Source organism: Armigeres subalbatus, chromosome 3 (genome assembly GCF_024139115.2).
Source record: "Armigeres subalbatus isolate Guangzhou_Male chromosome 3, GZ_Asu_2, whole genome shotgun sequence".
NCBI lineage: Eukaryota > Metazoa > Arthropoda > Insecta > Diptera > Culicidae > Armigeres > Armigeres subalbatus.
This window is the reverse complement of record NC_085141.1, coordinates 316,234,950-316,252,350: the sequence shown is the minus strand read 5'-3', so window position 1 is coordinate 316,252,350 and position 17,401 is coordinate 316,234,950. Positions and strand designations below refer to the sequence as shown.

At 41.2% G+C, this 17,401-nt stretch overlaps 1 protein-coding gene across 10 annotated transcripts in view; it reads right to left on the bottom strand.

Moving 5' to 3' along the window:
* Positions 1 to 17,401, bottom strand: part of LOC134225387 (uncharacterized) — a 412,267-nt gene that overhangs the window by 170,010 nt on the left and 224,856 nt on the right. For all 10 annotated transcript variants that reach the window (XM_062705419.1, XM_062705412.1, XM_062705413.1 and 7 more), the window contains one exon: positions 13,814 to 14,787. In XM_062705419.1, coding sequence (XP_062561403.1) covers positions 13,814 to 14,787 — 974 coding nt within the window. The remainder of the gene's footprint in view (positions 1 to 13,813; positions 14,788 to 17,401) is intronic.

Here is a 17,401-nt window from a genome sequence, read left to right as displayed (position 1 = left end):
AAAGCAATCCGCTGTCGAATGCGTTTGGTGGCAAGCAAAGATCGTCCCCCATCCACCTCAAATACAGCTGATCGTACCATTACCGATCCACCCTAGGTAACCAATATTCTTGGGGAGTACTTTGGTGGAACTTTGTCCCTCACAACCTTCCAAACCGCCCCACTCCCGGTTTTACAAAATTCCGTGTTCCGCAGAGCTATCATTCGTACTTTTCAACAGCAATGGAAAGTCTTGCGTAATTGCACGTAATTGTATACCCTCTGGCAGTGTTGGGAAATGAGTGAGCATGGTTCGTTCCATCCTCACTCACTCACTCATATGAGTTGAACCAGTTCTACTCACGCGTGAGTACTCACAGGTATGGTGAGCACTCACGCGTGAGGAAACTCACGCCTGAGTGAGTAAAACCACTCATTCGATTTTTTTGTGAGTAAGTGAGGAAATAGGTGTATTAAAAATATATATACTGTAAGGTTAGCAATAATTGAAAATGCGAATTTCTTAAGTCAATTGAAGATCATGAAATATACGTGTACATGTTTGTGTTCAGGTGCGTGTTTGTGTTTAGTTGTGTGTTTATGTTTTGGGTGCGTGTTTGTGTTTAGGTGCGTGTTTCTATTCAGGCGCGTGTTTGTGTTTATATGCGTGTTCGTGTTTTGGGTGCGTGTTTGTGTTTAGTTGCTTGTTTGTATTTAGGTGCGTGTTTGTGTTTAGTTGCGTGTTTGTATTTAGGTGCGTGTGTGTATTTAGGCACGTGTTTGTATTTAGGTGCGTGTTTGTGTTTAGTTGCGTGTTTATGTTTTGGGTGCGTGTTTGTGCTAAGGTGGGTGTTTGTATTTAGGCTCATGTTTGTATTAAGCGCGTGTTTGTATTTAGGTGCGTGTTTGTGTTTAGTTGTGTGTTTATGTTTTGGGTGCATGTTTGTGTTTAGTTGCGTGTTTGTATTTTGGTGTGTGTTTGTGTTTGGGGTGCGTAGACTACGAATATAAAAATAGCTAGAAGGGACATGCGTTTTAGTCGAAGCTTACAATATTATTTAAAACTTTCAATAAATTTCCGTACCACCAGACGTGGTTCGATAATTTAGTTCAAGCACAAACAAACAGACATAACACTCGACAAATTTCCATCGTTCACTGATTTACTGGTCAATTCAAATAATCATAGTTGGCAAATCGATCAATCGTGGCGCGTGCATCGAATTTTGACGTTTGCTCACTACCGCCACCTAGTTCGTGATTAGCCCAGCTAGCTAGTCAACAGATGTCGTTAGTGTTTGAACGACGAAGTTGTACTCATTTTTTCAGTCGAGTTTTAAAATGTGATTGTATAGCCAATTGTTTTTACTCTCAAATGTTGTATATCAAGTATTTTATTAAATAAATATTCATTATAAATGAGTCAAATTCGAACTAAATGATCGTATCATGCCGTAAGCATATTATTATTTTATACCTGTTTATGCAGTGCAGCATGAGAACTAAGGATATGTATATGTATCTCGACTCTTAATTGATCATTTCTACAGTGTTTTTCGAATAGAAGAAAATCGTTAATTTATTATTTTTACAGTTATGGCTAAAAGTAAATACTTCAGTACTTCAAACCACCTTATTTAATGAATAAAATTGTTGTAAACAACAAATAACTACATTTATTTAGTAATCGTTTCATTCTTTATACCATGCTCCTATATCAAAAACATTTTATGAATTCATGGAGCGGTAACCCTGTATAATATTTTTTATGTATTCATTCAGGATTGTTAAGGGGACCTTGAAATATTTTCCACGCCGGCCAAAACCAGATCCGGTCATTTATGCGGCCTGACCTTAAATCCGCACGACCCAGAACTAAATTAGTGTCAAATACACGTGAGATGTAATTTTTTTATCACTAAAATTTTGAATATTTTCACTTGAAGTGCGTTATATAAAAAACTATTTTTAATACCACCAGATATGTATACAGTCCCATCCCGATTTTGGCAACACCCGTTTTTGTCTACCCCCGATTTTGGCAACACCCGTTTTTGGCAACATTTTCTTCTCAATTTTGGCAATAACCTCGAAAATATTTTTTTTATTACGTTTTAGAGATATTAATATCTAATAGGATAAACAAAACCAAAAGTGAATGTCATTAGGGTTTATATGCGTATTATGGGCTCTGTACGAATAGTGGGTACTTCCACTGAATTAATGTACCACCACTCGATTCCAGATTAAATCTGTATCAAACGGTCTACAAACATGATTGACGACAATAAACAAAGATTCCTGAGTTGAGTTCTAGGAGACCGACTAGTGCAAAGGGATTTGGTTTTAGTGAGTCAGATGTAGGTAACCCATACTCGCACTACGCTTGACCAATGTGCAGAATGAAGATTTCCGTTACCATTTTCTAAAACAATGGAACGTCTTATGCCTTGCGTTCTTTTTTCCATAATGTCATAATGTTCCAAAAAATTGTGCACAGAACTTTACTCTCAATCACAACGACAACAAGAAAGTTTGCCTCTATCAAAATCCATTATATAAGAATCCGAAATTTGTAGCACTTTTAGTCATCTTGTATCCGTCGGATGGCTATTTGATTTATATAGAGAATTATGATAAAAACAAGCATTTTCGGTGGACTAAAATTTATATGAGATGTCAGATTGAAGTCAGCACTTCAATGGACTACTATATAAACGTTTTTTCATCACTACAATTTTTTGTAAGGACATGGCCGACGCTATTGTTAATTTCAAATATTATTTATTATTAAATTTTTATTATGAAATTGGCTAATTAGTTACATTATCGTTTGATTACTATTCTTGAGTTTGTTTCAATTTTGTTTGAGCTACAATCTTCGAGTTATGAATAATATCGCAAAAATTACAATTATGATGGACGTGCATCACTTAAACACTCTCCGTATACTTTGTAGTACATATTCTAAGTATTTAGCTTCAATCATGCAAACAAAATTTTTGTATGAATTTTTTTTTCCCGTTTTTGGCAACATCCCCATTTTGGCAACATTAAAATCCGGTCGTGTTGCCAAAATCGGGAAGGGACTGTACACGGTTAGAAAAAAGTACTTAATATTAAGTACTTTTCACTCAAATCGGGGGTTCAGTGTGGGAACCCAAAATTAGGTAATTTTTTCTTGAAATTAAATAAAATTCACTTTATATTAAGTAAAATATACTTAATTTTAAATAGAAACTAACCAAAAATTAGGTAAATTTCACTCAACTTTTGTAAACATGAGATTACTCAACGTTGGGTTCCCACACTTTAATGCCCTTGTTGAGTGGTTTTGCTCTTCATTTTATGACAACAAAAGGTAGAGGGAGGGAGATGCAAGAGAAAAAAAAGTACCTAAAATTAGGTACTTTTTTCTAACCGTGTAGTAGATTAACAATATAGTTCACTTCGTGAATCTCACCACATTAGGCAACGGACAGCATCTTGCGTCTCAAAAGGCCCAAAAGCGATAGTCAAGGGGTGCAATAATTGAAAAATTACACAAATTTAACAGTTGTTAACATTTTGAATTACATTTTTCAAAACTTTATTTCCAAACTCAGAAATCAAAACACGATTTCTAACATATTAGGATAACTACTCCTTGAATTCGTTCCTTGTACCCAAATTAATAACAAAGAATGTTTGAGATTTTTTCAGCAGTGCTTAAAACGACACAAATTAACCAAAAATTGTTCGATTTGCAAATGTTATTGATATAAGAGCATGTTATTAATAATGGAACAACTACCTTTTTTCGACATGGTCTATTTCATATTACATCATACGTTGAGACACCCCTCGGAATGTCTCTTTACTAGGTTGCTAACATTTTGTGACACCGTAGCGCCATAATGGATTATATTGGTAATTTAGTTTCTTAATTTCTAATTTGCCGCTCTATGCACACTTGAACCAAAATGAAGTGGAATGAATCTGAACAAATCGCCATTAGTGTGACAACCCTTCGCTTTGAATATATGGTAACTGTTTTGCATGTTCTTTATATTATTATTATTGAATTTTTTAGTTAAAATTTAATGCCTAAGCCAACTTGCATAGAGTTTAAACAATATAATAAACATTCAAGCGCGCGTGCATAAACACATACGCGCACAAACAAACACACACGCGACACACACAAACTTACCCAAACACGCGCACACATTAACACACACACGCACGCACACTCAAACACACGCAAACTCAAACCTACGCACACACGAACACACGCACACACAAGCACACGCGCACACGCACATGCACAAAAACACACACGCACACACAACCATCATCTCTATTCGTCAATTGGTATTAACCAGAATGAGTCTCGGGGCCTTCTATTAAAAAATCGTCTTTGAAGTGAATATATCGCATGTACGAAAAAGGCAAACATGTATAACGTAAATTATATCTCAACATTAACTTCAACACATTTATTCTCAATTACTTTAGATCCATAATTTTATTTATTTATTTTTCACCGAAACTAAAACCGCGCCATATGCGCAAAATCCGCGGAGTCGCAATTAATTAACATGTTGATAGTAATTCCCAATATATTATCAATTTCGTATAATTTGACAAATTCTTTAGTTTTTTTTCCTAAATTCATGCCACAAATTTTTACGTACTTCTTGACAACTACCAGAATTTGCCAAAACTTGACATCTACATTGTGGGAAAAACAAAAACTAATCTTATTGGATTACTCATATGAGCAAAAATTCCTCACTCGTGAGTGAGCAAAACCACGTTTGCTCACTTGTGAGTACTCACAGGTCGTGAGTAACTCACGCGTGAGTACTCACGGAAAAATGAGAAATAAGTGAGGAAGTTTTACTCATATGAGTGAGTTTCTCAACACTGCCCTCTGGTCAAAATCCTACCGTCTCCCGCCAAGATCCGTTTGCTCGAGTTGGTCAACCTATTGTGGTCTGAAAACACTTTCCCGGATCTTCTTCTTCATTGGCATTACACCCCACTGGGACATTGCCGACTCGCAGCTTCCATGGTGTCACGAAGTTTCAGCAAAGCTCGCAGACTTCTTATGTATCCAAGGTTCTCGAGAGGTTGATGATGGGCGACTGCGAGACAAACGGGCATATTTTTTACAAACTTGTGAGACATTTTGCAGGAAGCTTACAACGATGGCAAACAAACCGACCTGGTATCCTTGGATATCTTCAAGACTTTAACGGGACAAGGACCCCCTTTGTTCTTCACAAATTGAACGAATGGGAATTTCCCGGCAACATCCTTGCTTTTGTCCAGAATTTCATCCTAGGGCGCTGCTTCCAAATCCTAATTGGGAAACAGGGTTCGAGGACTTTCCTGGAAGAGACTGAAGAACTCCAGTGTCCCGTTCTGGCAGTGATGCACCAGCTCTGTGCACTACACTATGATCCCCAGTAAGTGTGGTAGAGGAGACATTTGCCGTTGAAGGCACAAGTTGCCCGGGCAAAGCATCAAGTTGGGAGAGCTTTCCATTCCCAACAAGAAATTCTTAAAAGTTCTTGGAGTGTGCATTGACCGGAGCCTCTCATTCCTATTGTACTTCCGCGAAGTTAATTTCAACTGAAATCAGTCTGGTTCAGACGCATTCCGAACCGCTCCGAACTAATAACAGGATACTTCGGTTAAAGATCAGGCAAGCTATCATTGATAGCCGCCGACTCTATGGTCAAGAGCTTACCTCTATCGCCCACCATAACTCATACGTTCAAGCCGCATTTGGATTGCTACCCTGTACACCAGCCAAGTCTACATGTGTCGAGGCAGACATCTTTTCTTTTAGTCTTTTAGTTTAGCAGCCTCTTTTGCCACCGTAATTTCCGGATAATACAGGCTCCCTCTCCTTAACGAAAAGGACCGAATGCTGTAAACTGGCGGGAGCCCACTGGAATGGAGCTAGGAGTTGGCACTCCTCAAAAGCCAACGCTAACAACTCCATAGCGCACTATAAACAATACCAAAAACGGGTACGACACGGACGAACCCATTTCAGACCGTAGAGCAGGCATCGAGATCTACGGGACCAATATGACTATCTCGGATAGTCTTCCGGACATCTGTACCATATTCTTAGCTGAAGCAGCTACGCCGTTCATCACCCCCATCACATACCCGTCCTCGTTCTACTCAGTTCTGCCACCGTTATCTCTGCACTTCAGAGCAAAACGTCTAAACACTCAGCATCCTAACAAACATGCTCTCGAAAACGATCTTTGCTTGTATCCTGGTAGTAAGAGCACGTCCGACCACAGGACCGGCGAATTGCGTCAACCGTCCCTATAGAGGACATAAAAACCTGGATTCGAAAGACAGTGTGAAACTACTGAGAAATGTTCAGGAGGGCTTCGACCGGCGAAAAATAAAGCGAACTACATCGGCCTGGATGAACTTAAGCAACCTGAAGGATCAGCAAATCGTCTCTCGGCTCCGAAGCGGACACACGCGGCTCTCGCACAACTTTGGCGGGACCCTCTTCCGGATAATTTGCAACGTTTACGGGGTCCACAACGCTGTGGAACATAACGTATGGCGATGCCCTAGATTCCAGATTCCTACACACACTTTTGGTCGATGCAGCCAGCATCACTGCCCTCATCTGTTTCCTCAAAGTTGGTGGCTTATACGGGCACATCTACTGCAAACGGATTCACGGGCATCCCAAGTGTAATCTTTGGTTAAGACCCACAACACGAGGCTTTCGGGGGGAAGGGTCATTTGGCCGAAACCCATTCGATCGAAAGCCATTTGGCCGAATGCCACTAGGCCAAACAGACCATAAGGCCGAAACCCTTCTGGCCGAAAGTCATTTGGCCGAAAGGGTCATTTGGCCGAAAGTTTCGTTTGGCTGGAAGGGTCGTTTGGTCGAAAGGGTCGTTTGGCCGAAAGGGTAGTTTGGCCGAAAGGGTCATTTGGCCGAATGGGTCATTTGGCCGAATGGGTCATTTGGCCGAAAGGGTTATTTGGTCGAAAGAGTCACTTGGCCGAAAGGGTCGTTTGACCGAAAGGGCCGAAAGGATAATTTAGCCGAAAGGGTCATTTGGCCGAAAGGGTCATTTGGCCGAAAGGGTCGTTTGGCCGAAAGGGTCATTTGGCCGAATAGGACATTTGGCCGAATAGGTCATTTAGCCGAATAGTTCATTTGAAAAGTGAGAAATTAGGAATGAGAAGAGAGACGTCTCACTTCTCACTCTTAATTTTTCTCTTCTCACTGTAAAAAGTGAGAAGCGCGAAATGAGTAGTAAGACGTCTCACTACTCACTTTTCAAAGTGAGAAGTGAGAAATGAGGAGTGAGCAGTGAGACGTCTCTTTTCTCACTCCTCATTTCTCACTTCTCGCTGTCAAAAGTGAGGAGTGAGAAGTGAGACGTCTCACTTATCACTCTTCATTTTTCTCTTCTCACTGTAAAAAATGAGAAGCGTGAAAGGAGTAGTGAGACGTCTCACTACCCACTTCGCACTAGTCACTTTTCACAGGTCGAAGTGAGAAATGAGGAGTGATAAGTGAGGCGTCTCTTTTCTCAGTCCCAATTTCTCACTTTTCAAATGAACTATTCGGCCAAATGACCTATTTGGCCAAACGTCCTTTTCGGCCAAATGACTCTTTCAGCCAAATGATTCTTTCGGCCAAATGACCCTTTCGGCCAAATGACACTTTCGGCCTAATGACCCTTTCGGCCAATTGACCCTTTCGGCCAAATGACTTTCGGTCTAATGGTCTGTTCGGCCAAATGGTATATTCAACCAAACAATTTTCGGCCTAGTGGCATTCGGCCAAATGACCCTTCTCCCTAATTCCCCTCACAACCTATAGATTCCAACAAGGTCAACTACCCTGTTCCAAAATTGTCGCCAAACTTCTTCAGACTAGTTGTTTGTCGGATAATCCAGCGAGCAAACTAGTGCAAGTTTCGGAAGTCATTCCGAACTGAGTCTTTCCTTCGACCAGATGGAATTAAGGTTAGTTTTGCGACTTTTCGGGTACAGTCCTCGCCTTAAGCCAATTTTCACATCCCCGGAAAGCAGCGCTTTAAACGACTACTGGTCCTGCTTCAAGCCCACCAATGGAAACCTGGATGTCCACTGTACGACTGGTTCCGGGTTTCTGGATCAAACTACACATAAATCATTCGTATATTCCACTCTCGTCGATCACTTTCTTTCTTTGTCGGCGAATACCAGGCAAGTTTTCGTGAGATGATGATGATGATGATGATACCACCGACAAACCGACGTGCCTTCTCATATACAATTCTTCAAAATTCGTGGCAATTTATTCCACTAACTCCATCTGTGCGATGATTTACACAACAGCTCTCACATGTGTGCGGGCAAACTCGAGCATGCACTCACTAATGAATTTTATCAGCTATCGAATCATAATCAATATTCGGGATTACATTCCATCTGATAATGTTTATCATAAATATCAATATATCCATGCTAGAATCATTTTTTTAAGCTAAAAACGCTTTCTGTAGTGATTGTACAAGATTTTTACTGTCGATTATAGCATTGTGAAGAGATTTTTAATTTGAGTTTATTTTAATTAACATCGCTGTGTAGATTACGCAAAGCGTGCATATGATGTTTACACCGAACAGCTGGTCGATTCTCGCGCATTTTCCCTTCTCTCTTTCTTGACTTCTTTTGTCAAATGATCACTTATGTCAGCAGTGACAGAACGAGTTACTACACTGCAAGTAAAACATCGTTAAATTTATTTGCCAATTTTGGAATTCGAGAGGCCCGTCGGTTTGTCGGTGATGATACTACCATCTATTGTAGCAAGGCACCTGCCGATAGCACTGGCCATATCTGACAAACGATTTGATCATGATTATGTTATTGTTTGTATTTCGTCAAACTCCTGTATGAAGGGCCAAAAATGGGTGGGGTGGTTCCATAAGCAGAGACACTTATGCGAATCCACGGGATGAATAGAGAATCTCCTTCCAGAAGAAAGTTCGTACATACAATAATATAATCAAGCCCTCGTTTCCCAGATTGACCCAATAGATGGGAAGAAGAGCCCGCCCTTTATCCACGAAATGTTAACAATAGGAAGTTGGCGATTCCACTCTTCCTATCCAAATCGCTTCAATCGGGTGCCCTGACGGTTATTTTTTTTGCATATGGCATATAGTTAAATAGTTTCAAAAAAATTTAATAAGTATGTATAATGGAATTCTCTCACCAAGTCAATTCGTATGCCCTGGAGAGGGACAGCTTTCTTCAACACCAGCAAGTTTTAGATTTATGCTTTCTTCAGAGATGGAAACCCAATAGTTTGGCAAGGGCTGTCTTGGTTAAAATCGGGAGATATACATCATTCTGGCTCAAAGACCGAAAAAGAGATCTTGATTGCTTCGATTGGGACAGCCACTTCACAGCAATACCAGGCAAGTTTTCGTGAGGGTCGATTAACGATTCAGTAAAACGAAATAAATTATGCTAGAACATGGTTTTCCGGCGAATTTGATACGGCTGATTCGTGTTTCGTTTGACGGATCGAAATCAAGTGTAAAGGTTGACAATATTTGTTACCTTAGATCTGCGGTTCTCAACCTGGGGTACATGTACCCCTGGGGGTACCTCGGACAAGAATGCGTAATGGCGAATGTATTACAAAATCCAAACAAAACTTATTGATACATTTTTGATAATTATGTATTTTTTTAATTTCAAAACATTGTCTTGTACATAATATGTATGACGATCAGTAATTTAAAGTCTATTGAATCCTTCCCTTCAAAACCAGCACAATGTATGAAGGACTATGTGATACAAAATCAAAAGGACAAAACGTAGAATAAACAAATTTCAAGAATCTTCAATGCTATCGAAACAAAATATTGAGTAATATGTAAACAACATGCTTCTGAACTAAAATCTAGAGTCTGGAGGTACGCGTCGCTTTCGCGAAAGCCTCCATCTGAGAGGCAAGAAGGCTTTTTTCCTAGAAGCTCAGTAGCTTCGTTGCAAGAGAATTGGAAGCATCCCGAGCAGCACACACAAATAGACTGCTGCAACTTAAATGTGACCAGTTTCAGACACATTAAAGTCGCAGCAACCAAATTCACCTCGGTTGTGCTGCTAGGGTCCTTCTACGCTTCTCGGAAGCTTCCTTCCAAGCAGCTCGGAATTCTCATTCAAGAGGTTCGGAAGCTTTTTGTACAAAGCTCGTAAGCCTCCTTTCAAGAAGCTCGTAAGCCACTTTTCCAGAGGCTCAGGAATGGCTCCAAAGCCGCCCCGAAAGGCTCGAAAGCCTCTTTTCAAGAGGCGCGGAAGTCTACTTGCAAGAGGCTCGGAAGCTTTTTATCAATGGGCTCGGCAGCCTCCTATGAAGAGGCTGGGAAGCCTACTTTCAAGAGGCTCAGAGGCGTCCTTTTCAGTAGCTTGAAATTTGCCTCGAAAAGCTGGAAAGCGTCTTTCCAAGAGGCGCGGAAGCCTGCTTTTAAAAGGCTCAGAAGTTTCCCATCAAGGGACTCGGCAGACTCCCTTCAAAAAGCTCGGAATTCTTCTTTCCAGAGGCTTGGAAGCCTACTTTCAGGAGGCTCAGAGGCGTGTCTAAGTGTCTCAAGAGGCTCGAAAGCCGCCTTTCAAGAGGCTGTGAAGCCTCTCTTTAAGATGCTCGGAAGCCACCTTTCAAGAGGCTATGAAGCCTGCCTTCGAGATGCTTAGAAGCCTCCCTTTAAATGGCTCGAAAGAGATTCGGAAGCCTCAAACAGCCAAAAAAGTCTTGTGGGAAGCTTGACGCTCAATTTACTTTGAATTGTAGTTTTCACGGAATAATGAAAATTTTAGTCAATTCCATGGAGAGCCTTCTCTCTTATCTACGCTTGTTTTCATTTACAGCAAAAAATAGGGGTACCTCAATTAATGCAAAAGCTAGAAGGGGTACCTGTCAAGAAAAAGGTTGGGAACCGCTGCTTAGATGGATTGAAGCAGGATGATACACTCTCGAATCTACTGTTCAATTAAGTGCTCAAAAGAGCGAATAGGAGAGTTGGTGTGCAATGAAGCGGTACCACTAGATCGCATATGCTCCAGAGCTTTGCGGGCAATATCGATATTATCGGGATTATTGGGACTTTTGTGCCTTTTGTTGTGGTTGCTGGCAATCAACACGGGTTCATTAGTGGTGGTGGCAGTGAAGTGGTGCTAGATTGGATGGTAAAAAATTTGAAGTTGTAGAAGATTTTGTGTACCTTATAACTCTAGTGATGTGCGATTATGATGTTACCCGCGACGTGAAAAGGCGTATTGCAGCTGCGAATAGAGCTGATTGCGGACTTCGTATTTGCAATAGAAGAGAATCTGAGGGCGCTACACGTTCAGAGCAACTGGAACTGGAAACGATTGGCCCAGGATCGAGTCTAGTGGAGGAGGATATTCCTTTCGGCGTAGGTTTATCGAGGAGCTGTAGGCCATCAAACATCAAGTTAGTATGTCAACCCGTTTGGCCAAATGACATTTTCGGCCAAATCCCTTTTCTGTAAAAAGAATTATTTCGGCCAAATAACCTTTTCGACCAAAGGACCAGATTACCCTAGCAGCCCGAGAGCTCCGTAACTTGGCCATCCGGAAGATGCTCCCAGCCGAACAACACTTCGAGCAGGACGACACACCACACCGTCCCTGACGCCAAATGCCTGGCACGACATTTTCGACCAAATAACTTTAGGCTATGGCCTTTGGCAAAATGGATTTCTACCAAACAACCCTTCTCCGTTTCAAAACTCGGGGATGTTTGTTTTGGAAATTCTATTAAATAACCCTTGGAAAATCGGGAAATTTGTAAAAAAATTAAAATATATTTGCACATATTGTATTAAAAGCCGCTACTAGCCCTGAAAACAACATCGACCCAACAATCACTCTTGTATGGCCATCGTTAAATTGCTGTTACTATTCGCTCAATGCGTTGCCCTATGTTTCGTTGTCAGAGATCCATTTACGAAACGGTGACTCTCCACCGTTTCTGACGTTCATCTCGGAAGATTTACACGCACTGATCACGCAAATCAGCATGTCGCACTCTCTCCGTCATTGGACACCTCCAGAAACCTGTGTGACGATGATGAAGCCCCAAGAAACTCGCTCACGGGGCCTTTCATGACGTGTATCCTCCCACGAAAAGTATGTTCTACAAGCCATTTCAGGGATGAACCTGTTGCGCAGATGTTTGCCCGTAGGAAAGTGGGATCAACTGTTAATCTGGTTCCTCATTGGTTGAGGCTCGATTAAACATCGAAAATTTAAAATCCCATTCGGTAAACTGGATTTGAGCACCCCACTGGCAGTGACTGACTGAGGGAAAACTGACTGGCAGGGACGTTGCACCGTCTCAGTGTCGAACGAGCAATTAAACTTTTCGACATTATGGGCAGTTAACAGACGGGAGCCTGCAAGTCAAACGACGGCGACGGATTAGTATTTGCTCCAATTCCGCTGGAGTCACGTGTTTGAGCGAAAGTCATCCAAGCCAATGGTTTGGATGGTGCTCGATGATGACGGCGGCGCGGTGTGGCAAAAAGTGGGACAAATGGCAAAGCTTTGTAAACCTGGTTTACCGGCGTGCAGTCCTTTTCCAGCTCGTAGGGGGATATTAATGGATATGACATTGAAATGAGTGCCGGAATGATAATAGCGTAATGGGGGAGAATGTATGCTCGTTGCAATTAGCGTTGGAGTTCATCCATCCGTTCGCATGGCAGTGCCTTGCCTCGATGCCCAGGGATGTGTGCAGTTTCAATTCGTTACGGTGCTTTCACATTTGACAAGGGCAAACAAATCTGGAGCTATTTGTTTGCTTATCCTGACAGAATCGGGTCAAATGTAACAAATAAGCGGTTTGTCTGTGTCAGGGGATTTGAAGTGCTTTGATCAGCTTCCATGGTTTGCAACTGAGAGTTTGCATATCCTCTCGGTTACACACTAACTAAGCTATTAGTTTTAACTGCATTGAGCTTGAACTTTATCGAGCTACCATCAAGTACTATTTTTATGCTATTGCATGCAATAAATGATTTGAAATAATTTCCTAATCTCTTATGTTTATTGTCGGCACTATTGCAGGGAACTGTATAACAACATTGTTTTTTTATGAAATCGCTATGCCGTTTTCGAGAATAAATAACAATAATAGACAGCTGTCATAAGACGAGTTTATACAATCCCATTGAATTCCACCACTTAATTGTATCTTGACAGATACGTATTTCGACCTCAAAAGTAAGGCCGTCTTCAGTGTCTCGTACTTGACTCGACTACGAGACACTGAAGACGGCCTTACTTTTGAGGTCGAAATACGTATCTGTCAAGATACAATTAAGTGGTGGAATTCAATGGGATTGTATAAACTCGTCTTATGACAGGTGAAAACATTCCACTAAAAAGCTCAACATAATTTTCTTATCAATAATAGACAGGTTCTATTATGACTAACAAAAAATGTTCTTATTCTAAATATTATTCTGCGAAAAGTAGAAATTTCCAGTTACCAGAATAGGGAAAAAATATCACGTTGGCGGTCCAACGTAAAGCCATTAGTAATTAACTCAAATTATCTTATCGCCAAAACAACCGTGTCGTAAGCTCTAATTGGTCAACAGGTCGCTTGCGTTATCTCCGTTGCAAAAGGAAGGAAGATTCAGTCAGAAGCTTCGCTGTGGTTTGCCATTGCCGGCGTATTTCAGACAATAAAGTGCATCTACGACACACATGATAACAGCCGCCTCGTGAAAATTAGCTGATAAGTTCGTCAAATAATCACTCACCTTGATTATTGTCCGTGTTCTGCTCGTCCACGTCGGGCGTCTTCGCTGGTTCCGAAACACCGTCAGGAATGTCCTCTGGATGATCTTCTTGGGTTTCAACACTATTTTCACTAGCATCCGATTTTTCCCCCTCCTCCGCACTAATGACATGCTTCTCCACAACCCCACCCAGCTCAACATCGCCCTCATCACCGCTGGTGCTCGAGCGTTCAATTCCAACGATGATTCGCTCATGAATCTGTTGTATTTGCTCTGAATTGTCGTCATCGTTCTGTTCGATTTGCGCCTTAACCAGTTCCTCGAAGTCACTTTCCACACTATCACCGACCACGGCCAAAAGATCCACGTCATCGTCGGTCACGTCCTTCTGGCCTCCCGTGGTATCATCCCTCGCCAATTCCGGCACATCCGGTCCCACTTCCATGTTAACGGTCACCGCACTCTTTTCTGGCGCAATCGATTCCAAAACTGTCACACCGTTGTCCACGATGTCATTCGTCAACTGATCAACAGCACCCTCGACCGCGGAGGAATTTCGCTCCAAAACAATCAACTCGTTGTCTGCCGTGGGCTGTTCCACCTTTCGATCGTCGTCGTTGTCGACATCTACCTGAACTTGGCTCTTATCAGCAGCGAGCTGCGACTCGTTTCCATCAACAGCTGTTTTATTCTCAACAGGAGCACTAATTGCGTCACTGTGTGCACTATTTGTATCAAGTTCAGTGTCGTTTGTGATTAGAGTTGAAGAGGTGGCAGATTGTCGCGATGGGTTATTCTGGACAAAAATGCTAGTTGTCGGAATGACCTCTTGTCGTTGGGACTCAACAGATAGTTCCAATGAGAAGGGTTCGTCATCTTCCACCTCCGGGATGTACTCGTGATGACCGTTGAGCTTTGGTTTTGGCTCTCGGTGTTGGTTGTTATTATTATCATTGAAGAGGGTTTCTTCTGCTGTGTCAATGATTACGATGGGTCTGTAAGAGGTAGACAAATACAAAAATTAGGATCAGCTTATTTCATCAGACAAAAATTTAAATTTACAAATCGGACGCACCCATCTAAAAATTCTAAATTTTGTGGAAACTGAGCCAGGTTTATTTTTATTTGATTCGGTTTATTATCACAGCATCTGAATTTCCACTTGAAAGTACCTAATTAAATTATTATGCGTCTCAATTGGATTATTATACTTCTATAATGCTTGTCCTGCAAATTTGTTGCAACATTTTATATGTTTTGATTATTTTCTAAAACAATATGCAAAAAATATGAAATTTTTAGCATAGCATAGTTACGGTGTACTTCGTAGATTGGACACTATTGATACTCATGTTTGTCTTTTGAAATCTCGATTATAAGAACTTCGATTATATGGACTTTTACCTCGACTATACGGACATTTTTTTGAACAAATTTTTTCTTTGTATTTTGGGGTTTTTAAAAGTTGCTTAATATTCTACGTCATATTTTTCAATGATTCTTCATTTATTAAGGTACATTGGGGCAAATTAACGGCCAGTAACGCATATTATAAACTTATAGGGTCCGCGACGTTAGGTATAATGTACGTTAGGCATAATTTTGTTCATGGGCTTTTCTTTGGGCCATTGTATGTCTAATGTCCATTATGCCCAACATCTGTTATGCCTAACGTCCATTATGCCAAACGGGGTAAACCCGAACATATAGGGGAAATGTTCCGATCTCCATCTCACTGTACATATATCCAACTCATCGCTAAACAAAGAAATATGGCACCAAATTCGTCGCATCTTTTTGTCAACATGCGTGCCACTGTTGAAAAAAATCATAAAAATAATAAACAAACTATATTCCTTGGATGGAAATATGAGCTATGAGATGAAGTGGCGAACCGGTCCCCTATATGAAAGCACACTTTGAATCATATAATTAGCTAAACTGAATAGATTGATCATTTTCACGCAGCAATTTTCAATAGCATTAGCAATTCGCACATATTCGTAGGTGGTACAAGTTTGGACTATTTTATGAGAGAAGCATCACTTTCATCCGTTACCACAGATATTGATTTGGGACTATTCACTATCTCTTAGATGAAAATAATTCACTCTCCAATAGTCGAGATTTGTCCTGACCACGTCCTTGCGAATGCTGAGAAAGGGGAAGGATGGCTAGTTGGACACCTACTTAAGGAAGATGTAGAGAACTCTACGACCTCTTTTAGGTTCCACGGGTGGTTTTGGAATTGTTAGTGTGGACGGTTATGACAGTAGGAATCGTTTTGGTAGAACGTAAAACACAGATAGAAATACAAAGTAAAAAAGGGACGCGTCTGGATTTGAACCCACGACATCCTGCTTATAAAGCAGAAGCGGTAGTCCGCAAGCAGCACGAGTCTAATGAAACTGGTTACAGCAACCTAATTGTGACTAAATCGGGTCACACATAAGCTATTGTGATCTGTGTACAACATGTGTGCTGCTCGGGTCACTATTCCACGGAGCTCGTCCAATTTCACGCAGATTCCAACCAAATTTGGAAGCCGCATTCTCTATCCTCAAGGAAAGATAACAAAGGGGGTGGGTGTGGCGGTCTTGATACTCTTTAGAAAACAAAAAAACAGCGAAAATCTGCTTGTGGGAGCTTTTTTGCTCGTGAGAACTACGGTCCCTGATAAATAGAATGGTTAGTGTAAAAGTCACATATTTTCGACAAACTAGTCTGAACCCGGTAGGGAGACGGATGTATTGTGAAAGTGAGGTGTGAGGAAAATGCTAAGGCAGTGCTAATTTCGGATTTTTTTGGTTTATCAGGCAGAACTGGTGTGAAAATTTTTGCTTAAGGAACGAGCCAATCCAGAGGAGGTGTGATCGGCTGGTGGTGGTAATAAGGTGGAGCAATTTTTGGGCTTTTGCTATTGTTGATTTGGTGCTGTTGCTTGTGGCCTATCGAGCGGAATCAGGTTTTGGTCGGTAAAAGTAGCTTCTTCATATTTCATCAGGTATGTACTCAATTTTACGTCTCATATCTACAAGACATGCTGAGGGTGGCTGGGTTCGATTCCCGGTGCCGGTCTAAACAATTTTCGGATTGGAAATTGTCTCCACTTCCCTGGGCATGAAAGTATCATCTTGTTAGCCTCATGATATACGAATGCAGAAATGACAACTTGGCTTAGAAACCTCTCAGTTATTAATGGTGGAAGTGCTTAATGAACAGCTGCAAGGCGGCAATGTCCCAGTGGGGGATATAATGCCAATGAAGAAGAAGAAGAAGAAGAAGAAGAAGAAGAAGAAGAATATGCCCATTGATATGCATAATTGACGTGGCTCGTAAAATTGAGCTTATCGTCGATCAACGTACCCTGATGCTTCGATCCTTTCAGGATGGATGGGTCATATATGCCTAGCGTTTTATATTGGCTATGTTAAATCACAGAAGAGAGATAGGTCACCACTTTCTTCATCAAAACTGCCTTGTGAACAGTTGGCTATGCATGAAAAATATAAGAGGTCAAATTTGACTATACCTTGAAGACCCAGATATCCGAAACCTTGGGAAGATTTTGCTTCTGAGAGCATGCAAATAAATCCGGCATGTTTGAAT